At 35.4% G+C, this 25,285-nt stretch overlaps 3 protein-coding genes across 12 annotated transcripts; 2 read left to right on the top strand and 1 right to left on the bottom strand.

The window, feature by feature from the left end:
• Positions 1-90: 90 nt before the first annotated feature.
• LOC120429840 (serine/threonine-protein kinase NIM1-like) lies at positions 91-7,272 on the top strand. 6 transcript variants are annotated; one of them, XM_039594909.1, is made up of 9 exons: positions 91-1,053; positions 2,487-2,565; positions 2,627-2,727; positions 3,395-3,494; positions 3,566-3,677; positions 3,944-4,100; positions 4,158-4,355; positions 4,429-4,582; positions 4,737-5,017. In XM_039594909.1, coding segments are annotated over exons 2-9 (828 nt in total). In that variant the 5' UTR covers positions 91-1,053; positions 2,487-2,564; the 3' UTR covers positions 4,742-5,017. The 6 variants fall into 6 exon arrangements, with proteins under 6 accessions (XP_039450843.1, XP_039450844.1, XP_039450839.1 ...); XM_039594905.2 differs by lacking the exon at positions 4,737-5,017 and adding an exon at positions 5,024-7,272 and having other exon boundaries at positions 228-1,053; XM_039594907.2 differs by lacking the exon at positions 4,737-5,017 and adding an exon at positions 5,024-7,272 and having other exon boundaries at positions 228-1,278.
• LOC120429844 (acidic leucine-rich nuclear phosphoprotein 32 family member B-like) lies at positions 6,524-9,093 on the bottom strand. Its single transcript, XM_039594919.2, has 3 exons — positions 8,828-9,093; positions 7,780-7,930; positions 6,524-7,672 (listed from the first exon to the last, which is right to left on the bottom strand). The coding sequence occupies exons 1-3, from the start codon at positions 8,930-8,932 to the stop codon at positions 7,614-7,616; spliced, it is 315 nt and encodes a 104-aa protein (XP_039450853.1). The 5' UTR covers positions 8,933-9,093; the 3' UTR covers positions 6,524-7,613.
• Positions 9,094-17,016: 7,923 nt separating this feature from the next.
• On the top strand, positions 17,017-24,687 carry LOC120429842 (protein spaetzle 4). 5 transcript variants are annotated; one of them, XM_039594915.2, is made up of 5 exons: positions 17,017-17,145; positions 17,400-17,609; positions 17,670-17,774; positions 22,963-23,999; positions 24,195-24,687. In XM_039594915.2, the coding sequence occupies exons 3-5, from the start codon at positions 17,748-17,750 to the stop codon at positions 24,619-24,621; spliced, it is 1,491 nt and encodes a 496-aa protein (XP_039450849.1). In that variant the 5' UTR covers positions 17,017-17,145; positions 17,400-17,609; positions 17,670-17,747; the 3' UTR covers positions 24,622-24,687. The 5 variants fall into 5 exon arrangements, with proteins under 5 accessions (XP_039450849.1, XP_039450848.1, XP_039450846.1 ...); XM_039594914.2 differs by having other exon boundaries at positions 17,084-17,216; XM_039594912.2 differs by lacking the exon at positions 17,017-17,145 and adding an exon at positions 17,167-17,347.
• The last annotated feature ends 598 nt before the right edge of the window (positions 24,688-25,285 follow it).

Genomic DNA, 25,285 nt, shown 5'->3' with positions numbered 1-25,285 from the left:
AAAAACACCCTTCCTTTGGTATTCGCAATTATATTTTGTTTCCATTTGAAGCACATCTTTTTGCAAAGTCCACTTTTGCTGAAACGGAAAATCTCAGCCAGGAAAAAACAGTTAACACTGATTGAAGGTAGAACATTCGTTTTTTCCCAAATCGTATGTGTTCCACCATCCATTAACCACGTGGACACTTCAGAGGGGGGGGGGAGTATGGCGATTGTCCATGATCCATACAAAAAAGTTTTTTTTGTATGGACAATAGACCACGAGGGGGGGGGGGATACCCAAAAAAGTGTCCACGTGGTTTATGGATGGTCCCTTGGTGCAGTAACAGCGATCGTTAACCAATCCGAAAACTATGATGTTCTTTCGAGAAATTAAATCACCAATTCGGAACGAACAACCTTGTCTACTTTCTGTCAAACATATGTAATACACACATTCTAAGTTCAAATTTCTCCATCAATCGAGATTCAAGCACAATGCTCTAGCTGTTTGGAAATTTCTTTCACTTGACTGCAAACGTTTTGCGAATAAACTTTTTTTTCATTTTTTCATGATTAGAGCACAATGGCAAATTAAGTAAAATGCCACACTCAAGTTTTATTTGATCATTTCAACACGGGAACATCATTATATCACAACAGAGAAATCGAGAGAATAAGATTGATACTTTCTCTAGAACATGAGAGGAGAGAAGCTGTTTACAGTGTGGCTAGTGTGTGGCCAAGAATTGAAAATACAATCGTGCTCTATTTCTGTACACATAAAGTATGCCTTAGAACCCTACTTTCCACTTGTATGAACATTCAAATAAAACAATAACTATTTACACATCGTCAAATTAAATATCACCCGAGAATAACTATGTCCATAAAAATAATGCCATGTTTGCCATGCCATGTAAAACAGAAACTAGTACAGGCATTGGCACCACTGTTGGATTCTCGCAAATCTCACTAGTAAGGCTGGCTTATGTACACAAAATTCTGGGTTTTCATTCCACCGTCAGTCCCGTGTGAGAGATAAACATTCTCTCACTAGCTAAGCAAAAAGGTATAAAAACTTTTTGGGCAAATTTATTTTAAAGGTTTAAACAACAAGTGATACCACATTTTTCACAATTGAAATGAAGAAAATGAATTCTAGTGCAAAGCTGTGTATAAAATTGATGACGGTGCTGGTGTCAGTGATATATTAGTTAAACACATCAATACAAAGAGAACACATTCGGAAGGAAAAGTTATTATTACAACAAACAACTACTCGTGATTCACAAATGTCAGCTAAATTTCTGATACGCTTAACCTGTTTCGAATGAAAATGTTAATCTCAAAACAAATATGCAGTGGAGCTGTATGTTACTTCTTTTCACCCAATTGAATGTCATTTGAAGTTTTTTTTTATGGTCCGAGACGTACTTAATTTCAATGTTATATTTTTTGATAAGCATTCATCATAATGTTTCGTAAATGTAACTGAGATGACTGAGACTGCAAGAATATATTGAAGTATTATTAAAATGGATTAAAATAATTGCTTTGATAAAGGCTATGTGAAAGAGTGCTTTTTTTAAAATTTAGCAGATTTTAATATTTTCAATACGATTTTAAAAAAATTCAGAGCGGCATTCATATGACTTCAGCATGTTTCGTCCATTGCATTAAGCGTAATTGAATCTGAATATAGAATTTGATATATCGCGCGATCAATCGTGAAACATTAAACTTCAATTTCATTTCAAACATTTGACCCAATCTAGCAAAATTTAGATTTTTTGTGAGACGTTATTAATCCGGTATGATTTATATCGATTAACAAAAACTTAAATTGTAGCTAAGATTTTTTTTTTTCAAAATATCTAACCGGTTTGTACTCAAATTGTTCAATTGAAACAATATTAAACATTGAAATAGTTTTACAGCAGTAAACAGATGAAATAATTAATCCTCGCATGCTGTAACATTTTCATTTTCATGTATCCTCTTTATATTCCAAGAACCAATGCAAAGAATAATTATCGATTTTGAACAAAAACGGAACAGAAAATGGTTCTCGAGGGTATTCTTATTCCTCTGTGGCACGGTCAATCAATGTGGTCGCGGGGTTGTATACAAAACGTTGCCCCTAAGCTTAATGATATGCAGAGCATTGAAGAAATAAACAGCCCCTGCGCTATTGTCACGGTTTGTTTTAAACACACTGACCGATTCATAGCGGGATTATGCTTCACTTTAGAAATGAAAAAAAAACAACAACAATACTTATATAAAGTTTCAATATTTGTATTATGTCTAAATTATTTATTTATGAGTGTATTGAAAAAGTCTAATTTACGCTACATTTTCATTTCGCGGGAAGCACTGTTAAATATTTTTCAAGTTGCATGACATTGTTTTGTAGAATAATCAATAACTTTTTTCAAATTAGATATTGTTTTTTCAGGATCAGAATAATATATGTTAAGATTTACCTGTTTTATATTTCAGTGATTGACAATCAATATGAACCACCGTAATACACTCATCAGTGCAAATATTCAGTTTTATTCAACAGAATAATGAATAAGTAAGTTAAATTTTCGTCGATAAAAATCATTACGTGATTTTTTATATTTATTTTTTTCAAGTGGAACCGAACCTGGCAATTCAAGCTGTTGCACGTCCAAAAACACCTATTTACCAAAGGTTTACCGCTGCCCTGCAGAGTGATCCAAGATGCTCACAAGAGGTATAATGAAAGTTCAATTAATTATAGTGGTTTATGTAAGAATGATACATATACGGGTCATTCTCTGCCAACTCACACGAAATCGGAAAAAGTTGCCTCGACCCCTCTTTGATTTGCGTGAAACTTTGCACAAAGGGTTACGCAATTGTTAAAAAAGAGACATGTCATGTTATAGAAAATTTAATGCAATTTTCAAATATGCGATGACACAGAGAGATTAGAACAACATTTTCATTTTTTTTAAATAAGCATGTTTTTTGTAACTTTACAGAGTAAATCTTAAGAGAAAAATATATTTATTCAACATTTTAGGATTTTTTTAAATAATCTGTGCGGAAAAAAAGTGCGTTTAGCTTCAAAGTTGAGAAATTCTCCAAAATTTTAAAATGTCATATAAATGGTGTCAGTTTAATCTTTTCAGAAAGCTCGGCAAATTTCTTACAAGTTTGTCTTTGACAACTTTTTGATACGATAACATACGCCCTTCTCAAATGTCATCATCGAGTGCAAATGGCTACACAAGAATGGTTTATATGAGCCATGGATAACATGTCTACAAAGTTTCATTGATCTAAGAGAGGGTTGGGTACAGCCGATTCCCTATTTCGAATGGCATTGCTTATAAGCCGTAACCATGTTCTTCGGTAATTGGACATTCTCATTCCAGGTGGCACTCGGACGGAGGATAGGACTTTATCGGTTTTGTGGAGACATCGGAAGAGGTAATTTTTCACGTGTCAAACTTGCCGTTCATCAATTAACCAAAGGTAAGTCACGTTTTTTTTTTAATTTTGATTGCTTAAATGTACACTGATCAATATATATATTATAAATTCAGATAAAGTTGCAATTAAAGTAGTTGATACCAGTCGCTTAGATGCTAAAGCGCTTCGAATGCTTTCAAGGGAAGTTACAACGCTAGAATCAGTATTTCACCCTTTTATACTCAGGTACGGTTAATGATGCAATAAGCCATTTAGAATTCCGCATAGTTTTACCTTTTAAAATCAATCAAAACATTCAGAGAATATTTCCATAAACTTCACTAACATTGCTATCTAGAATAGTCTAACTTATTTTCTTTCTGTTGTTTAACGTCATATTCTAGCTGAAATTAATTGCGATTGCGATTCAGTGCTTAAAAGTTGTATATATGCTCCGTTCCATTGGTTTTTTGCTGTCCTATTCAATGTTAACCAGCTCTTGTTAATTTCAGACTATTCGAAGTTATTGAAACTCTCGGAAAGATACATCTTATAAGTGAGTGGGTACAGGGTGGAGAACTATATAACAGAATTGCTGAAGAAGGACCGTTGGAAGAGTATCATGCTGCAGTAATATTCCATCAATTATTACTGGCTGTGAAACATCTAGTACGTAACAGTTCGATTATTATACTAATCGAGGATATGATAATATTACTTTTTCAGCATAATTTGGGATATGTTCACCGTGATATAAAGGCAGAAAATGTCCTTATGGTTAGCGATGATCGAGTCAAATTAGCTGATTTTGGTTTCAGTACTCAGCTCATCAACGGTCCATGGCAACATTTGGATACATTCTGTGGTTCACCACCATATGCCGCTCCCGAGCTGTTTAGTGACGACCATTACATAGGTGGTCCAGTAAGTATTGCTAGAATATGTGTACTGATCCTATTTTGCATCATTTTATTTGAAAAAATAAACATAATTTTAGGTTGACATCTGGGCATTAGGTGTTTTGGTATATTTTATGCTTCACGCAAAAATGCCATTTAAAGCGTCAACTGTGCCGTTACTCCGAACAGCCGTTCTAAGAGGAGAGTTTGAAATTTCTTCTACCTTAAGCCTTCCTTGCTGTAGAGTAATACGTAAGTATTCAATACTTTGTAAAATTAAATGACCATTCAAAAATATTTAACAAGCGTTCATGAAGCTGGGATTTACAAGAAATTTGTCAATTACGTATGGTGATAGTAGTTTAAAATAGTGTTTTTTTTTGTTTTGGATGGCCCCTAATTATAGCGTAACATTGGATTCAACTGATTTCTTCGTGATTCCCAATTTTATTAATGTGCTTAACAGCGCAATGCGACAGTTTTTCAACATATGCAAATTTAGTGTTGCCAAATTGTGAAAACTAATATTTGTTCTACCTTTCGCCAAAATCATTTAAAATTATAAACATTGAACAACGCACAAATCACACCGTAGTAATAGATTTTAAAAAATGCATTGTTGTTGATGCGATCCTCCTTTATTTTAAACAATAAATACAAACCAAAATTTTATTTGTTACATTCCATCCTCAGAACGCATCTTAGTAATGGCACCTTCCCGTCGACCAACAATCGAACAGCTACTGAAATGCCAATGGTTTGAGTATGCAGAAACATTCAAAAATGTTACCAATAGAAAAACAGATTCAAGTATGAATCCCAAAATGTTAAACGAGGATGATAATACAAGTGAAGTTCCTAAGACGCGTAGAAAGTATTTTTGGATTTTTTCTACTAGAGGCCAACGTCGACAATATTCTCCAGCTAAATCATCCAGTCGCAGAAATAATAGTGCTGCCAATCAAAATGAAACAAATGAACCATCGTTACGCACTATTAAATGTTGCACCAAACGCGCAGGTAGTGTTTTAGAAGACAACTTTTTACATCCAATAGAGATAGAATTATCTTGCACAAACCACCTTAAAAAATCATGTTTTTCCAATGATAACTCGAATAATAATACCTATAGCCAAAAAGACAGCAATAGAAATCGTAGGTTTTCCATTAGTCGTTTAGTAAAAAAGAGAATTAGTCCACTAGATTTTGCAAACAAACAAGAAAACAGTGATGAAACATCGACCGGAGATTTCAGAGACCACCTGCAACGAATAATTGATGAAGAACATGGAAAACATGTCATGTATCCTACCGCTACGCTTAATATAATGCATCCTCTTGAACATGAAACTCGCAAAATATTAGAAAGTCTTGGAATAACTTCAGAAATGATTGACAAATCAGTCATTAACGGTCCACGCAGTGATATTATAGGAATATATCGAATAATGATCCACAGGCTACAGCGAGAACAGACAGTTTTCAAAAATACAAATGGAGGATTAAATATTGATCAAAAATTTGACTATCAAAGGAAAAAAGGTGCACACCGATCATCAAGTGCAGTTCAAGGAAAAGATAATTGGCAAGAAAAGGGAAATAATAATCATTTAACGTGTGCCATACTTTGAACAAACACAATGATGAACAAATAAAATTATGTAAATCAGCAGCTAATGTATCGTTATATGAGATGACATTTTCAAACTTGCTACGCTACAGAAACCTTTTTTTATATTGAAAATTTCTTGAAAACGATAAACGGCGTCACTTTATGCTGTTGCAAGTTTGACCGAGTCACGTAGCCACGAGCGTTAACGCTTCCGCCTCGTAAAACCCGGCTCGGACCAACACAACTGGTGATCTTTTCCCTTCTGGCTTCGATTGCTTAGTACAGGGAAGGTAGTTTATCGTCACAAACTGGACCTTATCAGGCGAATATATTCCTGAGGTCAATTTAATGATTACGAGATACTTACAACCTTTTCTAAGGTCGAGTGCAACTGGCTCCATATACTCAAAAATGATATGGTGTAGTACCTGAAAATGTCCTGTTTTGAGTTGGAATTACTCTCTGGGCAATTAATGTCTCAAACAACGTAGTCGATACCAATTTAACATCTTGTTTTCAACCGATCTTGTAGAGATTTTTTATATTCAGTAGATATACGCAGTGTTAAAATAAAACAAGACTTAAAAACACATGTTGTTTATTTCTGTAATACATGAAAGTATGCTTACTATTGATCGCCTGTGTTTTATAATTCGTTCTTCTGTAGTCTCAAACCAATTGTTTATTGTAACTTACTATTATGTATTGTAATTTGTAATTTTGTTGGGAATATAACAAATCTACTACACAGACATGGAAACTTAAATGTATGGATGTTCTGTTGAATTGAAAAAAGCTGACGGGAAATGCACTCTGTGGTTTAAATTTGGCCATTTTTGCAACCGTATGCCGCTGCAATAAACCAGTAAAGCATTCATGTTTGGGATCTTGTACCGTATATTATTGCATATTTAATCACTACAAATGGCCAGGTATATTTGCTTTGATTATGTTTATTTTTGTTTGCAAATGAAATGTTGTATGACTTGTTTATGCTATCAGTTACTTTACACATTTTATATTTAGATGTAAATAAAGAACTAAAATAAATAGAGAAGCTTGATGGACTCTCCCATAAGGAGCACTTCAATAAAATAAATTAATCATAGTAGTTTCAAAGATTCCTAATTAGACTTTTTATTTGACGCTCAAAATTCTCTATCGTTATGAGCTAATACATGTTTTGCAGATATTTATGCTAACACTTACCAAAATGTGTGAATGCATTACAATAAACACGGTACCGTCAGATTGATTTTTGTATGAATTGCTTGACCGTTGCAACGTATTTATAACCACGTGATTAAACAGATTAAGTGGAAGTAAGCAATCTGAAAATCAATGTTTTTCAACTGAATATCAGGTCCATTGACGACATTGATGGTGGTTTTAGCTTTTCCTAACAGCGCATGGAACACATGCAACTGTTGACTATATCGCTAATTTAAGACAACCTGGGACCTTAAGTTTGATAATTTAAACCGAAAACTTAAACCTGGATGTTTGCTGTCTATGGTAGGATTTCCTTTGTTGTTTTAAAATATATACACAAACAAATTTTACAATGTTCATGGTTGCATATACTTATTATTTGCAGATTTAACGCAAATCGAAATAATAAATCACCTATTTCTATTTTACTTAGTCTCACTCTTACTTAGTATCTCATCATTACGCGTCTTCATCCTCCTCTTCTCCATCAACTTCATCCCCTTCTTCTTCCTCTTCATCTGAAAAATAAAGAAAAGAAAATTTGGAATTATTAGTAACAATTCAACGGATATTTCGAAAACGGCGACAAATAAGGTTGATTAATAAAGCAGATTCAAAAACTAACCTTCAGCTTCTATATCCTCCTCTTCACCATAGGGAAGGTCGTACTCTTCATCTTCTCCTTCCACTTCCTCGCCTTCATCATCAACGTCTTCTTCTTCTTCTCCCGCGCCATTTTCATCCTTCTTCACCTTTTTGGATTCTGTGGTTTTTTCCTGTTGGGAGGAAACAAATGAGAATATTTAGTTTACAATGAAAAATATAAGCACAAAATTAAACACAATGTTAATGAACAAACGCCTCATAAAATTACCCTTCATAAAAGAATACAATATTAAAATGCCATAAACGTGTTTGTGTAACACAAATATAAAAGTTCATTGCTCAACTAATACAATGATACAAGAAGCCGGTGTTTTTGCTTCATTTCACATTAGCCTATATAAACAACCCAATGATCTATCATACTTAGATTTCTCACATGTGCTAATTTCACATTTGTATTGGTGTTAAAGTTCTATCTCACTAACACTTATATCGAGGGCTTATATCTTTTCACCAATACCACGCTACTCTCCTCTCAAAACGAAATTACTGAAAAGGACGCCAAGCCAGGAAAAAAACGATTTTTCGATATTTCATAAATATCCAAGTATTACAAACAAGACATCTGCGATGATGAAAAAAAAAACATAATTATTTCTACAAACACGAACAACAATCTGTCAAGAAAATCGTTTGAAAAGAATTGTGCCAGGGGAAAACGTGCTTTCGTCCGCCATGTTAAATTATGTTTTTAAACTAAAATTACAGCAAATTATTTAACCACCAAAAGTGGTAGTTCAAATGACTATGTTAAAAATGTTTGCAGAAACAATCGATTGCTTGGAAGGAAAATTTTACCGCGTATTTTTTAAACTGGTTTAAATACACATAGATATAAATGACCAAAAAAGTAAACCACCGGCCGGTAAATTCTACATTCACTAGTTTAGAAAAAAAAAACTTGTCTTTATACAGAAAAAAAAATAAATGGCTCTATAGACTATATTTATCCCACAGTTATAAACTATTTTGCATGTGTTTCATTATTTTTTTCGAATTATACTTACATCAGCGGGCCGCTTAACTCCCTTGATTTCCTTGGTCTCTGCTTTCTCGTCGGCGGCGGCAACATTCTCAACCTCGACTTCACTTTTTTGGTTATCCGAACTCATCTTGATTAGATTTTTGTATTAGGAAACTATTTCCTTATAAGTAAAACTGTTTTAAAAAGAATTTGAGAGGCAACTTTGCTGAAAAGCCAATCCACAGGTTTTGCTCGGGAGCAACGATGCGATCACGGCGAACTCTTGAACACGACTGTGCTGCTGCTTCGCTTTGGGGAAGAGAACGTAGCATGGTGATGGCTTCGCAAGAGGCGTCACTTATATCTGGTAGCCAGGTAAAATATTGAAACTACCGTCAATTTTTAGGTAGTTTATTTGAAAAATTTCTTATATCTGTACCATAATTCATTGTTCGTTGGCATGTAAATTCTAGAATCATTTTAAATGAGTGTTATGGATTTGTTTACCTAAAAAGAGGGATGCATGAGTATGAGGATGCTAGGAATTGATTTGCCGTCATGAGTTTTTGCTAAGGGTTCAGCATGCTTCAGTTTGTAAGACCGTATGCCTATGAAACTGATACAACTCTGATGATTAGTATTACTTTGGTTATTAATACTCCTTATAATGTATTTATTGGATTAACTAATTGCATTGAATACTATGATTTTTTATAAATAGTGTATTAGTAAAAATAATGCTAAGATAAGCTCTTTGGATTGTGTAACTTTTTGTCACGATAGTTTGAATTCAAACTAGCTTGTAAACTGTCGTTAGATAAATTTAAAACTGATTCGATTATTTTTCAAAAATAATTTGATGTTACTGACGTTAAATTTTTCTGAATTCTACTAAAAAGATCATTGACTTTTTAGGAATGTTATCTTATCATTAGGAAATTTTAACATACTTTAAGTAGAATTAGATAAAATTATATCGTTTTCTGTAAACGAGAATAACATACCTTTTAACAAAAAAGAGATTTTAATCATTAAAGCATCCAAAATAACAGAAAATTTGAATCAACGTCTCTCTTTTGAAATAACGTTTGGCACAATCCTTCTCAAAATCGAGATGTATTCCAAAATGGCAACATCAAACAGTCAGCGCACTGTTATGGCACACCTGATTTTTGTAAAAGTCTTGGCGGAAAATACGTAACAACACTTATTTTCTCGTATCTCAAAATGTGTATGCTCTATCGAACAAATTTGCTGTAAGTAATATTTATTACTTTTATTCATTCTGAGCACTAAATTTAGATCATCAAAAGAAGAGCCCAGGAAATAACAGCAAAATGGGCGTCATATATGCATAGGGCCCACTGTTTCCTAGCGTACTTTCAATGATAAAGTAGAGTCACCTAGTCTAAACCAAACGCAAAACCATTTTGGTGTAACATTCAACACCGTGCATTAAAATGTGTTAAAAGTTTCATTGAAGCACGAGGTTAAAGGTCTACGGAACTAAATGTAGGTGCTTTAGCATTGGACAGAGGACTCTTAACAATACTAATTCTCTATTAAAACGTCTGTACAGTGCTGCTATATTTCATTTTCAAGGGAAAAAAAATCCTTTTTCGTCATTTTTCCACATGACTCGAATCGAGGCGCAAAATTTTCGAGAAATCGGTACCGATAAAGATTCTATCAACAAAATTATTATTGATGTTTTGTTGCACTCTAATATAAGGCAAAAACATGTTTAACCACCCTCAGGTAGAGGAAGGCGTCGTTCAAAGCAGACAAGCAAAAGGACGTAAAATCGCATGTAAGTCCCATTTACCTAAATATGGAATAGTATGCTTCCATGTTAATGATTAAAGCTGAAATTTCCTTGATTCTGTTCGTGTTAAAAACGATAAAAACCTTCACAAATTTCTTAATTCCAATCCTAAGATGTTCAACGAAACGGTAAACCCCTTGTGCAATGTTGCCAGTTTTCAAAAATGCAAAAACAGCTAGCTGAGAATAAAAAAATGATAGGCAAATTTGTCCCACCCACAAGGATACGTGTTAATTATCACGAAAACTTCTTCCGGTGTTGTGGAACAAAAAACTAAATTTGTTATCAGTACACGGTAAACATAAAATCGCATGCAATGTATAAAAGACACCTTTGCGATCAACGCTTTCAAGGTCTTCAACAAAAATGGAGGTAAAGCTGAAAGCAAGCGTAAATGATGCTCACTACAAATTTGGCGGCAAAACATGCTGGGCATACTATTGCAGGTAAAAAGGACATTTAATTGTTTACAGTTGAAACTGCAACGCACATGGACCACGCGGTTTGTTGGAAAGTAAATTTCCAACCTTCTGAGAGTTGACAAATATTTAAAGAATATTTAAATTACGATGCCCTCTCATTTTGGTATGGCAATGTATACATTATTTTAAATTATTAAGTAAAACCTTCTTCAAAAGCACTGCCATGTACTTACTATAATATAAAACACAGGATAAAATACAAAAAAAATATTAGATCAAACATGTTGAAGCAGTTAGTCTATACAATTTGACAAATTCTGATAAAAAATCCCTATAATTTCAGCTAATTGAAAGAAGAGATCAAGCTTCGTTTTTTCCGGTGCATGTTCGGTTCACCACGCTGTCACATCACATTGCATTTGTGGTGCTGTTTTCGTAGTGTGCCATGAACAACCTTGTTTGGATCACCTTATAGCGATAGTATTAGGTAACATGGATTATTCAACTTAAAAAAATAGTTACATCTGCCCAGTTCCCAGGCAGATGTCGTCGTATTTTCCTATGAAAATGTGTAGGCATGCAAAACTGGATCATAAGTCATCATAAGTCATAATCCTCCTTACCTTTATTTTTTAAATTAACCCTGGCTTTAGCAAGACAACCATAACACGGCACCAGCGTGGTCAAAAACGTGATAGCACAGATTCAAAGTTCAAATGATGTGTTGTCGTATGATTTTTTTTTTGTAAGTCGTGAAAGGTTTCAGTTTCAGCCAAAATGTAGATTTGTATTTTTCTACTTTAAACATGGTCAGTCAGTAAAAATAATATTTTGTTTGGGGAAAAACTCGCTTGAACCTTCGTTATGTGCTAAATAACTGTACGGTGTTGTAATATTCAAGACACGGTTTGCCGGGAAGGCCCCACAACGGGATTGAAAATCGGAAAACTGACCTTCTCAATTTGGGGAAAAGCGTGTTTTTCCATCAGACATCTGATATTGACTCATCTAGGGTTCTTTAAGGCTAGGCGTTTTTCAATATTGCGACTTTGTCTAACAAACAGACGCAATGCTTAGATTTTCTGCCAACATTTTACCTGATCCAAACACCCAAATATTGTAGATGCCTGCCTGTATGAAAATACTTCAAAGTAGCATAGAATGGAAGAAAGCAAACGTCCTAATAAGATCTGTGAAACAGAGTGCTCGGGACTACCTCTAAAAAACTATTCATCTGCACTGTAAGGTAAAACAGAGCCCCAGCTCTGTATGTAAAGGGCATAACCGGCACAGCAACAAGTAAACTAATATATTTTATTGCTAATAAATCCCTTCAGAGATACACATTTTCGAGCTCTAATGACCGGCTCGCAAAATTGTATGGACATAGTTTCATCCAAATAAGACAAAAAACAATGAAAAGTCGATTTGGAAAAAACGTTAAGAACTACTCATGTATCGTCGCTGTCGTACTCACTTGTCGAACATGCATTTTGGGTCAAATTGCTTTTTGTGCAGCCTCACCTGTTGACCTTCTTAGATCCCCAAAATTCGATTTCAATCCTGAGATATTTAACAACAACCGCAAAAACTCCGAGCATTGTTGTCGCTCTTCTAAGAACGAAGTTTCAATCGTGTCGTCCTAACTTGACACACCCTGAAAATTGATGAAAGTGCAACAACTGGCCCAAGGGATTTCAGGTCCGAACGCGTTTGACACAGGTACAAGCTCGACTACCGTAAACTGGGAAAATGCACAGAATGGCCAACCAAACAAAACGTGTTTGTTATTGTTTAGGGTATTTTAACCATTAGTGGACCCCCTACACCCAAAGGGAAACTATATCTCAAAATCTGCAACAGTGGATTTGCTGCAGAAAATGTAATATTTTATTACCTTTTTTGCAGCAAGCCCGTAGATCATTTTTGCCCGCGTGTAAACACGTCAGCGATCTGCAGTTCTCACCAACACATATAATGCAGGTGCGTCCCCGAGCAACACTCCAGAGAGAACATTATGATCGCACTCTGTCCCTCACAATTCATCAAGCGTCCATGGCGCGGTGGTAGCGTGTCGGATCAGCAACCTAGAAGTTGACGGTTCAATCCTCGTTCTGTTAAGATTTTTTTTTCTGCAATACAATCAATCTGCCGTCGGTAATGTCGATAATTGTCGGTAACGGGCAAAAATGTCATACCCCTATAACGCAAAAAATGCATGAGGACAGATTTCATGCAGATTCTGATATACTTTCATGCCGCCATGTATCACAATCATGCGACCGCCGGTTGGGTGTAGGAGAGCCGAAGCACATTTTTCACAAATAACTTTTTCATAACCCTTTGCACAAATAATGGAATCTGGAGTGTTTTGAACAATTTTGAGTATTTGTTTCATCAGTTTTTTGTTTTTGAGCAGAAAAATAGCCATTAAAAAAAAAGATTTTTTGCCTATTATGGACCCCCTTTTCCTATAGTGGACCCGGGTCCATAATCCGATTGTGGACCTGGGTCCACTTTAGGCAAACTGTTATTTTTATACCAAATTTAACCGATATTTGATGTTTTGATGCATGGTGTAGGTCTAATGATAGATATAATGAATAAAGGATGGATTTTGGTCACTTTTCATCATGAACAAATATGTGTTGTAAACAAATTTGGCTTCAAACAACAAAACAACCTAACAGACATTTAAACACATTTATTTCCGAAAAAGTTCAGAGAAAACGTTTCAAAAAACACTGTAAACATACAAATAATTCGAAAAAAGTAATCTTGATGCATTTTTTTCCATATTAATTACATAAATGATTGACCGAAACTAAACAAAAGATTTGTTTACAGTTGCTGATAAAACCACGCATGTTTATTTAAAAATAATGTTTCGTTATTGATTTATTATTCTAAAATATCATTCCAAACTGCAACTATTATGCTTCAGTTAAGTATCATTAACTAAAGTTTTGATTAATTATAAATTCTTTCGACTTCAGCATATTTTGTACTTTTAACATGAAAACAGCTATATTTATACTCATAATTGAAAAAAATATGCGTTTATGTTGATTACAACAAGCATTTATTGTATGTTTCAGAGAAACTTTTGCTTTAATACACATTTTTATTTATTTTTGTAAGTAAAATTAACAGGAGTCCACTTTTGGAAAAGTTTGGATTTTCGTTGTCCTATATTGGACCCCTCTATTTTTTGCTCGAAAATTAGCAGTTCTTCGCTTTATTTTAGTAAAGTTCCTTAAACTTACATTATTTCGACCTGCTGAAGTTGAATAATCAGTCAAAAAATGATTAGATAGTTGATTTAATCATAAAATATAAATGCAGTTTTGTTGTGAAAATGCTAGTGGCCATGGCTGATTTCAGATGTCGAACTCAAAACACTTATTTTGGCTGAAAGGACACGTCAATGTCAGCCAACATTGTTTTAAATGATGCTGAACATGCCAAATAAAAGATTTGTAGACAACAACACGCTTGAAATTGCGATTTTATTGAATTTTTCATCAAAAACCCTTCAGAGAGTCCACTATAGTAAAAGGGTCCACTAATGGATAACGTACCCTACATTGCGTGCTCTTGTTTTTGTTTATTCTAGGTCAAACATTAAAATGCGTTTTTTCTCGAAACGTCAAAGAGCGACAAACGAAGATATGTAACCCATTAAACTTTCAAAAGTGTTAAAAAAAATTTTAACAGGAAGGTCTAGTATCCAGAATGCATAAAATTGGCAACTGAAAAAGCGCTTCCCTAACTCGGATATGGAAATTTATAAAGTTTTAACCATAAGTAATGCATGTGAGTATGGTTTTTGGATCGCAAAGAATATTTTTAATACCCAGAAACATCAAATCAAACTGTTCGCGCTACAGCCTTACCTTGGCGTTCTCTATTGAGAGATTACTACCGTAAACTGGGGTAACATTGATAGCCCCAGGTGACTTTGATAGGTTTTTCAAATGCCCGTCAAATTCATAGCTCAAAATTTTTGAGAATTTTGAGTGTATTAGCACTGAGGGCTACCTTATTATCAAACATATATGCAAAAATGTGACTGTTATATTGGATGTATCCAATTTAGTGGCCAAATCAAATTTCTATCAATGTAACCCGGGCTATCAATCTCACCCCAGTTTACGGGCATGAGCATGAGCATGGTTGACTGCCAATTAGCTGCTACTCCGTTATTGACGGATCAGCTGAAGTTACACAATGAACCAACAGATGAGTAGTGGGAGCTAATCATCCTCACTGTACAACCCCTGAAGATCTCTGTTTTAAGTCAATACCGCCCCCACCCCCAAGGAGATGCAGTTCAACAAAGGTAGGAATGTTAGTCCGATAGTTGAAGTTGCAGACTCATCAGACACAGAGTTTGTCGCTCTATACCTGTTGACACCGCATGAGACCGTTGAATCCACAGCATCTCCTTCAAGCATCACGGGAAGTGGGGGAATTGTGTTAGTAGGGGAAGGAAAGGGAAGGTCAGGATTCATCATGCTAGATGATATGACCATAATGTGAACCATAATCGTTGCCTCCTGAGCTACGACGCTATGAGAAGGACTTATCATTCCCGTTTTTTTACTTCTTACCGCCGGCGTGCCATCCAAGCAACGATGCTTTGGGATGGGCTTTCAAAACGAAATGAATTTTGAATTAACGCATTATTCGGTAACGTACAATTTAGAATAGATCCGGATTCATTATTGGTAGATGATACGACCAGAAAGTGAAACATAATCGTTGCCTTCCGAGCTTCGACGCTATGAGAAGGACTTAATTATATACTCAATCCCGTAATTTTTACTTTTTACCGTCGTCGTGCCATCCGAACCACGATGCTAAGGGATGGACTTTCAAAACAAAATGAAATTTTTAGCAACGTATTATTCGTTATCATGTAAACCTCAAATAGTGCTGATACACCGAACTGTTTAAATCGATTTAATGAAATTCTTCGCGCATAACTTCTTTGCAACAAACTTAACCACGAATTTACCCAGTCCGGACCGCGAACAAGCGGATCAACAACAGAAAGACAATATATACACGACGACGCGAAGCCTTCTATCAATAAATTCAAGAAACTTCATTACTTTCTCGCGGATTCTCGCGCGTCGATTTTCCAACCAATCTCCCCCACGAACACCACACGACTGAGGGCCAAACTCCCAAGGCCACAACGCGACACATTTCTTCAATGAATTTCAGAATCTTCTAGCACTTTCTCGCGGATTCCCGCGCGTCGTTTTTTCAACCGATCTCCCCCACGAACACCACCCCAGTTTACGGTACTCGAAACTAGGTGTATGTTTTACATGTATGTTTTACAACGAAAAAAACAACCCATCGATTGAATTTACACCTCTATATTATCGCGTCAATCGGATAAACAAATTGCTAGCTTGGATTGAACAGCTAGCATGAGGCGCTCGCGAGCGCTCGCAGCGAGAGCGAAAACGCGCGAGAGCGAACAAGGAGAGGAAAGTACTACAAGCTCTTTCCCTCGCTCACGAGCGAGCCAAGCTTCCCTTCTTCTCGCTCGAATTCCAACACTGTCATATAAGAGTTGGTTTGACCATTTTTTTCTCTATTTAATGCAGCAGGAAATTTCGTTTTTTACAAGCAGATGTTTAAATGTAAATAAAAATAATAATAATGATATACCTAGAAGTACGGCTACAAAAGCAATGCGACAAAACGTGATGTACTGTCCGATTTGGTTTGCAGCTCGAGTTACTAAGTGAGAAGGAGGGATTAATTTTGGCTTGTTTTGTCCAAAATAAAAAATATCAATAAAAAAAACCTCAGCGAACTCACCCGGTGGCGTGCCTTCCGATCAACAAAACTATTTTAATTTGAAACAGATTAATATTGTTTCGTCTCTAAGCTGCTGCTAGCTGAATTGATCAGACGTTTTCACTTTTCTACCTATCATTCGAGCACGCACGCCAAATAGCGATTACGTTCGCAAAGTGCAGCGAGCAACGATCAGCTCCGACAGATTGACGGCAAAGCGAGAGCGCTACTACTGACCTACTAAAAAACTTCTCCAGTATATCGTCTTTCTCCCGCCTCACACAGTTCCAAGTTGTCAGTATCAACATTTTGTCTTGTACAACAGTTAATTTTGAACGTCCAAGGGGAGCATACGTTTACTTACAGTAGAGTTTTATTTTACACGTTAATATTTTATATAAATGCTGTAGAGATTTAAAAATCAATTAGTGTCAAAGTGTCTAGATTGCAAAACGTTTCTACACATCTAACAGATGCACCGATTATTCATTTACAAGTCATTAATATTAGAATTAAAATATTTGTTGTTATTAAAATCATTATTGCAGAACTACACGTGCCCACGCTTGTGCAATCACTATATATACTTGTGCTCTACGTCCAAATGATTGGACTGAAAAGGTGTGAATAGAAAGCAACGCTATGCGAGCAGTTTATGAAATGAAATGAAAAGGAGAAAGTTGAAAGTGTGCATCTTTATGGTAAACAGTTTCATATGGGAGATGCAGTAGTTTGGCTTACGAATCTGACTTATTTTGGTAAATTAATGCCTTTGCTAAAGTGAACTATACGTGAACTAAGTGTACCTTTGGTTACAGGTGCATTTATTATGAAATGAATGTCATATTTTACAACTGAAGCCCTTTTTCTCATGATTAAGACAAACTAGTAAGGATATGAAAAGTCAGCCTCGTAACGATTTGGTAAGTTAATCCTTCTTTAAGAAAAAACAATTAGTGTCGTTAAGTCCCGGTATATTTAACATGTACTTGCTCATGAGGTTTGTTTGCATATAACCGATAAACCACGTGCTTGAAATATCGATGAACAATGAATACAAAAAGTTTGACATGCATCTGAAGGTAACTTTTACCGCACAGTAGCCTATCATTTAGAAGGAACAAATAAACATACGCTATGGTCCTGTTTAAAAAATTATTTGTAAATTCAGCTATAATGTAATCAAGTAGGGGAGATGGGGGTAAGACGGCCACCCTAAGAGAGAAGTCTAATAAAATTTACACAACAGATTATTTTGATCTCAAATTACGTACATATTGTTCTACTACTAGTCCATTAGGTTTTACGCCGACTCTGTTTTGAGGTTAGAAATTTGACAGCTTGGCTGCACTGTTTACATTTTTTGCACGTGTGTCTCTGTAAAAATGTGTGTGCGTGTGCGCTCGTGACGTCACGCTGTAAAACCTAATTATAGAAATGACATAAATTAGCTGGTCTAAAAACCAATTTTCAAAACTATTCAGCAATTTTAAAAAAATAATTGAAATCGTATATATATATGAAATACGTGGGGTAAGACGGCCACCCATGTGGGGTAAGACGACCAGTGCTATAAATTAACTTGATAACTTTGCTAAATCCACCCAAACACCTACATGACTTCTCTGAACATCATAACTATTTTGGTTGAAAAAATCAGGTTTCAAATGTGAAGAAAAATGCTGTTTAAAAGATTTCATATTTTGGCTCAGTGAATTTCATATTATTGCGACCACATTTTATGAAAAACTATGAATTTTTACTACAAAACAAACACAATGTGATACAAAAAAATTAGTCTGTGTATTTCGATTAGAATAAGTAAATCAAAATTATGTAAACAATATTAAATAAGCGATTTTTATGAAAAGTTTGATAGGATTATTCAATGAGTTTTGCTATATCACAGTAAAGAATGTTGTCGAAACGGTAGCTAACAGCATTTTGATTAAAAATTATTAGTTTTATTGAAAATGCTTTTCCTTTATCTACAAATATGTCTTAATAGTCAAAAACCGTCAAAAATATAACCTATTAGAGTGTAACAAAAATGACTTTTTGGCGGGCATTCAAGGGTTTGTTCCGGTGGGCATACTAAGCCTAAATCCAAAATATGAGCTTGATTGGACGTAACAGGAGCTGGCGCTCCGCCTTTCAATTTTAAATGGGATTTAACCCGTAAAAAAAGATTTTTTCAAAAATGTCACTTTTTGAGGCATTTTGGCCACTGAAGCGTTTATTTTCAACATCATTGGCGTGTAGGCCAGATCCTTGCGCATCTTTAGTATATATAACATTGACATTTGGAGCATCCTGGAGCTCGGTACAGGCCTTCAAAGTTTGGCATTTTTTCGAAAAATCGGTCCCGGCAAAAAAGATATGCGTCGCGCCTCGCGACGCCCTAGACGCTATTTGATTTTGCCGGGGCCGATTTTTCGAAAAAATGCCAAACTTTGAAGGTCTGTACCGAGCTCCAGGGTGCTCCAAATTTCAATGTTATATATACCAATGTTATATATACCAAAAGATGCGCAAGGATCTGGCCTACACGCCAATGATGTTGAAAATAAACGCTTCAGTGGCCAAAATGCCTCAAAAAGTGACATTTTTGAAAAAATCTTTTTTTTCGGGTTAAATCCCATTTAAAATTGAAAGGCGGAGCGCCAGCTCCTGTTACGTCCAATCAAGCTCATATTTTGGATTTAGGCTTAGTATGCCCACCGGAACAAACCCTTGAATGCCCGCCAAAAAGTAATTTTTGTTACATCCTAATAACCTATATCAAATAAAATCTACAAATTATGGGTGGCCGTCTTACCCCCGGAGGAGATGGCCGTCTTGCCCCCAAAAAAAATATTTTTTTAAACATGTTTTGTAAACAGTTCATCGCATTTTTTGAACTTTTTCGAGGGACATAATCTAGGGAAAACTTCAATTTAACGTGAAAAAATATTTAAAGACAGGAAAACATATTGTTATTTAACAAAAATGCCTAAGTTGTAATTCATCAAAATTACATCCAGTTTCGAGCTCAAAAATTATTTGTTTATTTTGAGCTATTTTTATACTATTTCAAGCAATATTTCTGGCAAAGGTGACTCCATATGCATTATTTAGCATGAGGAACAGTATTGCTAAACATTTTAGTAATATTCATTAGTATACTTATTAAAACAGTGGGGTGGCCGTCTTACCCCGCCTGGCCGTCTTACCCCCAGCTCCCCTACTCCGAGAAAGAGTTTCTTCACCAAATCTTCGTCAAGACAATCTCCCTTTAGAGTGTAATATTGGCCATTTCTGAACAATTTTTTATTCCATTTCAAATTAAAGAAGATTTGTAATCGATACAGGTTATTGAGACTTCAAAAAAAAATTGAAACTTTTTCTCGCTGGTTCTCGACCATAACCCAACCAACCTGGACCATTCTTTTTTGTTTCAAGTGTATGGTATCTAGAGGAATCTGAAACTCCGGGTCTAATTCAATAATCGCAAGATTAGTTTTTTTTTATCAAATGCGTTGCGCAAATATAAGCTGAATAAACATTGATTGGTGGTAATCAGACATGCATCCGCTCTAACACCTCTTTTAAATACACTCAAACCCCGATGGTTTGACACCAACTGTTGTCAAACTAACGGGGTCACGTTTTAGTTTGACACCCTTTTTACACGGAGTTCACACACACACTACCAAACGTTTGTTTTGACGGTGTGCGTGAGCGCCGTGTCAAAAGTGACAGTTCGTCACTTTTTAGTTTGACTTTGACCAACCAATAAACTAAAAAAGTGTAAAACGAAAAAGTGACCAACCACCGGGGATTGAGTGTATATATTTTCATTTCAATTTACTATTTGTGGATCCTGAATTCAGAACCATTATTGACAGTCATTACCCCAAAAGTAATGGACACCTTCTGCGGCCTTAAGAGATCTTGTTTGACATTTTGCGTAGATGATTCCCAGCATGTTGTGTCAGTAATTCAACTAGACTAATTACTCCTTAGCTCCAAGGACACGGAAAGATTATATTGAAATCCAAAAGAGATATAGGGAAAAGAATGTTAGGTGCACTCAAAGAACTTTTAAGAAGTTTATCTTAAGAGCTTATGACCACAGTTGCGTAAAAATATGACAAACATACATCCAAAGAACCAATGTTTTCTACACATTATTCATGATAAAAACAAGTCTTTTACAATGGGTAACAAGCATAATATTACTTTTAACGAATATGCCATCTAGAACAAGCTGAGTGCTGTTAAGCACAGTCACATAAAAATATGGATTGGTCCAATACAAGAGCTCTTAGTGCCGATGCTTGCCTGGTCGTAATAATAAGAGGACTAATAAGTCGTGCTAAGCTTATCTAAACTAACTAAGTGCTAACAATACAAAAACGTCCTTATTTCGTTGCAATGGATTCGGTTAAGCGAAACCCCCCTTAAAATTGAAAATATCGAAAGTTTGAACTACACTGATTAAATAAATAAATTATTTTAAATATGAAAATTTTCAAAGGCCAGCTATAAAACATTTAAAAATGTAAAATAAAACTTTTCTTTTCCTGAGGGAAGAACACCCTTGAAGAGTATCGGGGCCATTTACAAAGCAGATATAGTGACAGTTTTACACAGAGTAAGCCAGAGTTATTACTGTCACTTGATTTTTGGTTCCACTTAGTGGTACATCGCAGGAACATTGGACGCCTGCAACCAGCAAACCTTATGGAAACAAAAAAATAAAAAGACATTTCTTCGGACTGTTCGCTCTGGGTTACTCTGTGGTTTTGCCTTCCTCACCTTACTGAGGAAAGGCTATAAAATCACTCGAAAAATGAACTTCTTAATTCGACCTCGTAGACTCACCCTCACCGTATACCTATCGACTCAGAATCATGTTCTGAGCAAATGTCTGTGTGGATGTGTGTAGGTGGGTGGACAAAAAAATTGTCACTCGATTATCTCCGGACTGGATGAGCGGATTTTGACCGTATTAGTCTCATTCGATCCGTCTTGGGGTTCCATAGGTCTCTATTTAAAATCAGCAAGTTTAGTTAAGTACTTCAAAAGTTATGCTAAAAAAACGATTTTGGCGTATGTCCGGAAGATTGTAAAAAGGGTGGTTTTTGCAAGAAACCCTATCATGTTATACATTAAAACAGAGAAAGATGATATTAAAAAGACCTTTCCAATGAGCTCAAAACATTGAAGATCTGACAACCCTATCAAAAGTTATTAGCACTTAAGTGTTATTTATAAACTTTTTGGAGGCCGGATCTCAGATGTTTCAGTAAAAATTATGTCCGGGTCCATCATGCAAACCATCGTTAGTTAGATAATCAAAAGACCTTTCAAATGAGCCTAAAACATCAAGGATTTGACAACCCTATCAAAAGTTATTAGCACTTAAGTGTTATTTATACACTTTTTGGAGGCCGGATCTCAGATATTTCAGTAAAAATTATGTCCGGGTCCATCATGCGACCCATCGTTAGTTAGATAATCAAAAGACCTTTCAAATGAGCCTAAAACATCAAGGATCTGACAACCCTATCAAAAGTTATTGGCACTTAAGTGTTATTTATATACTTTCTGGAGCCGGATCTAAGATATTGTGATAAAAATATTGTCTGAATCTTCCATGTGAACTTTCGTTGAATAGGTTTTTTTTTATCAGACCTTGCCGATGAGCCAGAAAAATTGAAGGTCTGCGAACCCTATCAAAAGAAATCAGTAATAAAATTGATTTGTTAAACATGTTAAGGGAATGTTGCTATTTTTACTGAATGTATTGACTTTATGAATGTGAGGAAGGCACCAACCACCTAAAGGTGGATTAAGTATCGTTTTTATTATTAACTAAGATTAGCATGTTAATGATGATGAGGTGTCTTGATAAGGTCCAGTTTGTGACAATATACTACTTTTCCTTTTCTAAGCAATAGATTCCAGAAGGGAAACGATCACTACTTGTATTGGATCAAACGTGGGATTGAACTCCGCATCCACCGGTTACGAGGCCGCTATTTGTTCAATTATAAGTTTTTTTTTTAAATAAAAATAACATGCTTTTTTATTTTGAAAAGAATAATAATAATTCCTATTTTTTAGGGCCTGATTCACCCATTAGTTCTAATTACTATTATACCTGTGTTGACTTCTGGTGGTTATGGGTACGACTCAGCTTCATCATGTGATCCAAATGCTTCTCGGAAAGGAAGGTCCGCACAATTACTACAATCCATTCCTTGCGATCTAAGCGTACAGGCATATTGTAATCTACCAGGATCTGCGTATCCATGGCATGCAGTAAGGAGATTCGTTCATGAAAATCAAGGATTGATGCGTAGAATGTATGGAGATGTGCGACACATATCAATTTTACAAGCAGAAATCGACAATAACGATATCGACATTGAAGATATTCATCGAACTGCAGAGAGATATTCAAGGAAAAAGGCTGGCAAAAAGATGAAACACGTGCATTCAACACAGTTTGAATACGTAAGGGAAAAAAATAACGATGTAATAACTGAACCCCATTTCAGACCCACTCAGAAAAGCTCAGCTTTTAAGTCAAAATTGAAAACATCCTCAACTACAAATCCAACCATAATCAACGCTAATATGGAATCAACAACTTTGAGCACCATAAGACCAGATTTTTTGAACATCTCTCAACCTACCACAGAAATTGGTCAAGAAAAAAAAGATCAACATAAAAATAGCAACACCACCACTAAAGTTGAAGGAGAAAAGATCGACATTGAAAAGTTATCTACAATTGCGAATCTGGAGACAAATATAGAGTTGGTTGAAAATGTTTCTACCACAACAGTCAAAACTATTGATTACACCATCGGCGTAACAGGCAGCTCGGCAATCCCGGTAGCAAAAGAAGCTGAAGAAGAAATCAATGCACAAACCAGCATTGATGCAAGTACAATATCGACAACTACAACCGATGGTGAGGAAAAGATACAGCCACAAGAACATAACATCCCCGAGATTTCCACGGACAAATTAGATGATAAATCTAATCAAATAGAGCAAAATAAAACAGAAGTTAACGCTTCTAAATCTCCAGAAGGGCTGCTTTTCCAAGATGCTGCACAAAAAGATCCACCGACAATAAACATGCGAGGAGTGTAAGTGAATTACAATTTTAATTAGCATATACCGTCAGCAGGCGTAACACTGGGTAGGGGGGTTGAGATTGGTCATACAAATTTCAGCTAATTTGTTAGACCCAATGTCACTCTTGCTGATGGTACTTTACACAAAAAAGTCATTTAAAGCCACGTTCCATTAACTTTTCAATATGTTTGTCTCTTTGACTCTAGGAACGCATGTCCTGTTAAAGAAGAAGTCGTCGCTCCCTTCTGGGCAAACAACACAAGAGGTGAAGTGTTGGCTTTACTAAATCTGTATCCATTTGAACAATATGTTCATTGGGAAAAGTGTTCTTATGAGTTCAAACAAATGTACTGCCGAGAAGGATGTCGCTGTGAGCAACAGTATAGATTACACCGTTTGCTGGCTTATGATCCCCACAATGAATGCCGAGGAATATTTTCAGATTGGTTTAGGTTTCCTTCATGTTGCATTTGTAAATGCTACGATCTGCCGTATGATTTTCGCGTAACTTCGCGAAGCCCGAGAACAATAGCAAGAGAGACAATACAGTATGCAGAAGATGAATTGCAAAATGCAATTTACGGTCATGCTACTGATGATTGGTATCGACCGAAAGACGATGATCATATCTGAAATCTTTCTATGCATTTGATGTAAATTTATAATTATGAAATACAGTCATTTTGAACTCAAACTGCACTTATTTAATAATATTTTTTCTTATCTGAGAACTGTTGTCTTTACTCATATTTTTTTATTAATAACGCACAGATACTTTTTCGGCTAATTGAAAAGTTTTAAATTCATTAATTTGTCATCATTTATGTAATACGAAGTACTATGAGGCTATGAACTCAAAATGACCTTACTTTGACCTTGCTCTTGATGATCCAGAAGGCTTTTTTATTGGATTAATTTGTTTTGTAAGTAATTTAAAAAAGAACAGTTGATAAGACTGACCAACAAAAGTTGACAAAAATGACTACGCAGTAGAGTGAAAATAAAAAAAATGGACATTAACGATACCCCTAATTCGATTCCTTAGGCAAAAATAAGTAACTGTGGAAATTTTGAGCGAAATCGGTAGGGGTTGAGGGTCGCTTTTTATCGTTGAAGTTGGTAAAAAAAAAATCGTTTCATACAATAACGTCTTCTTTAAATCGTTAATAAATTCTCAGGGTTAATTCGGATCATTTTGCGGTCTTCGACAAAGTTGTTAATTATAAAATTTTACATAAGAATCTTACACTTGACAATGATCCGACACGTTTAACGCCACCTTTTGGTCTTATTTCAA

Source organism: Culex pipiens, chromosome 2 (genome assembly GCF_016801865.2).
Source record: "Culex pipiens pallens isolate TS chromosome 2, TS_CPP_V2, whole genome shotgun sequence".
NCBI classification, from domain to species: domain Eukaryota; kingdom Metazoa; phylum Arthropoda; class Insecta; order Diptera; family Culicidae; genus Culex; species Culex pipiens.
This window is presented reverse-complemented; position numbering and strand designations above follow the sequence as displayed.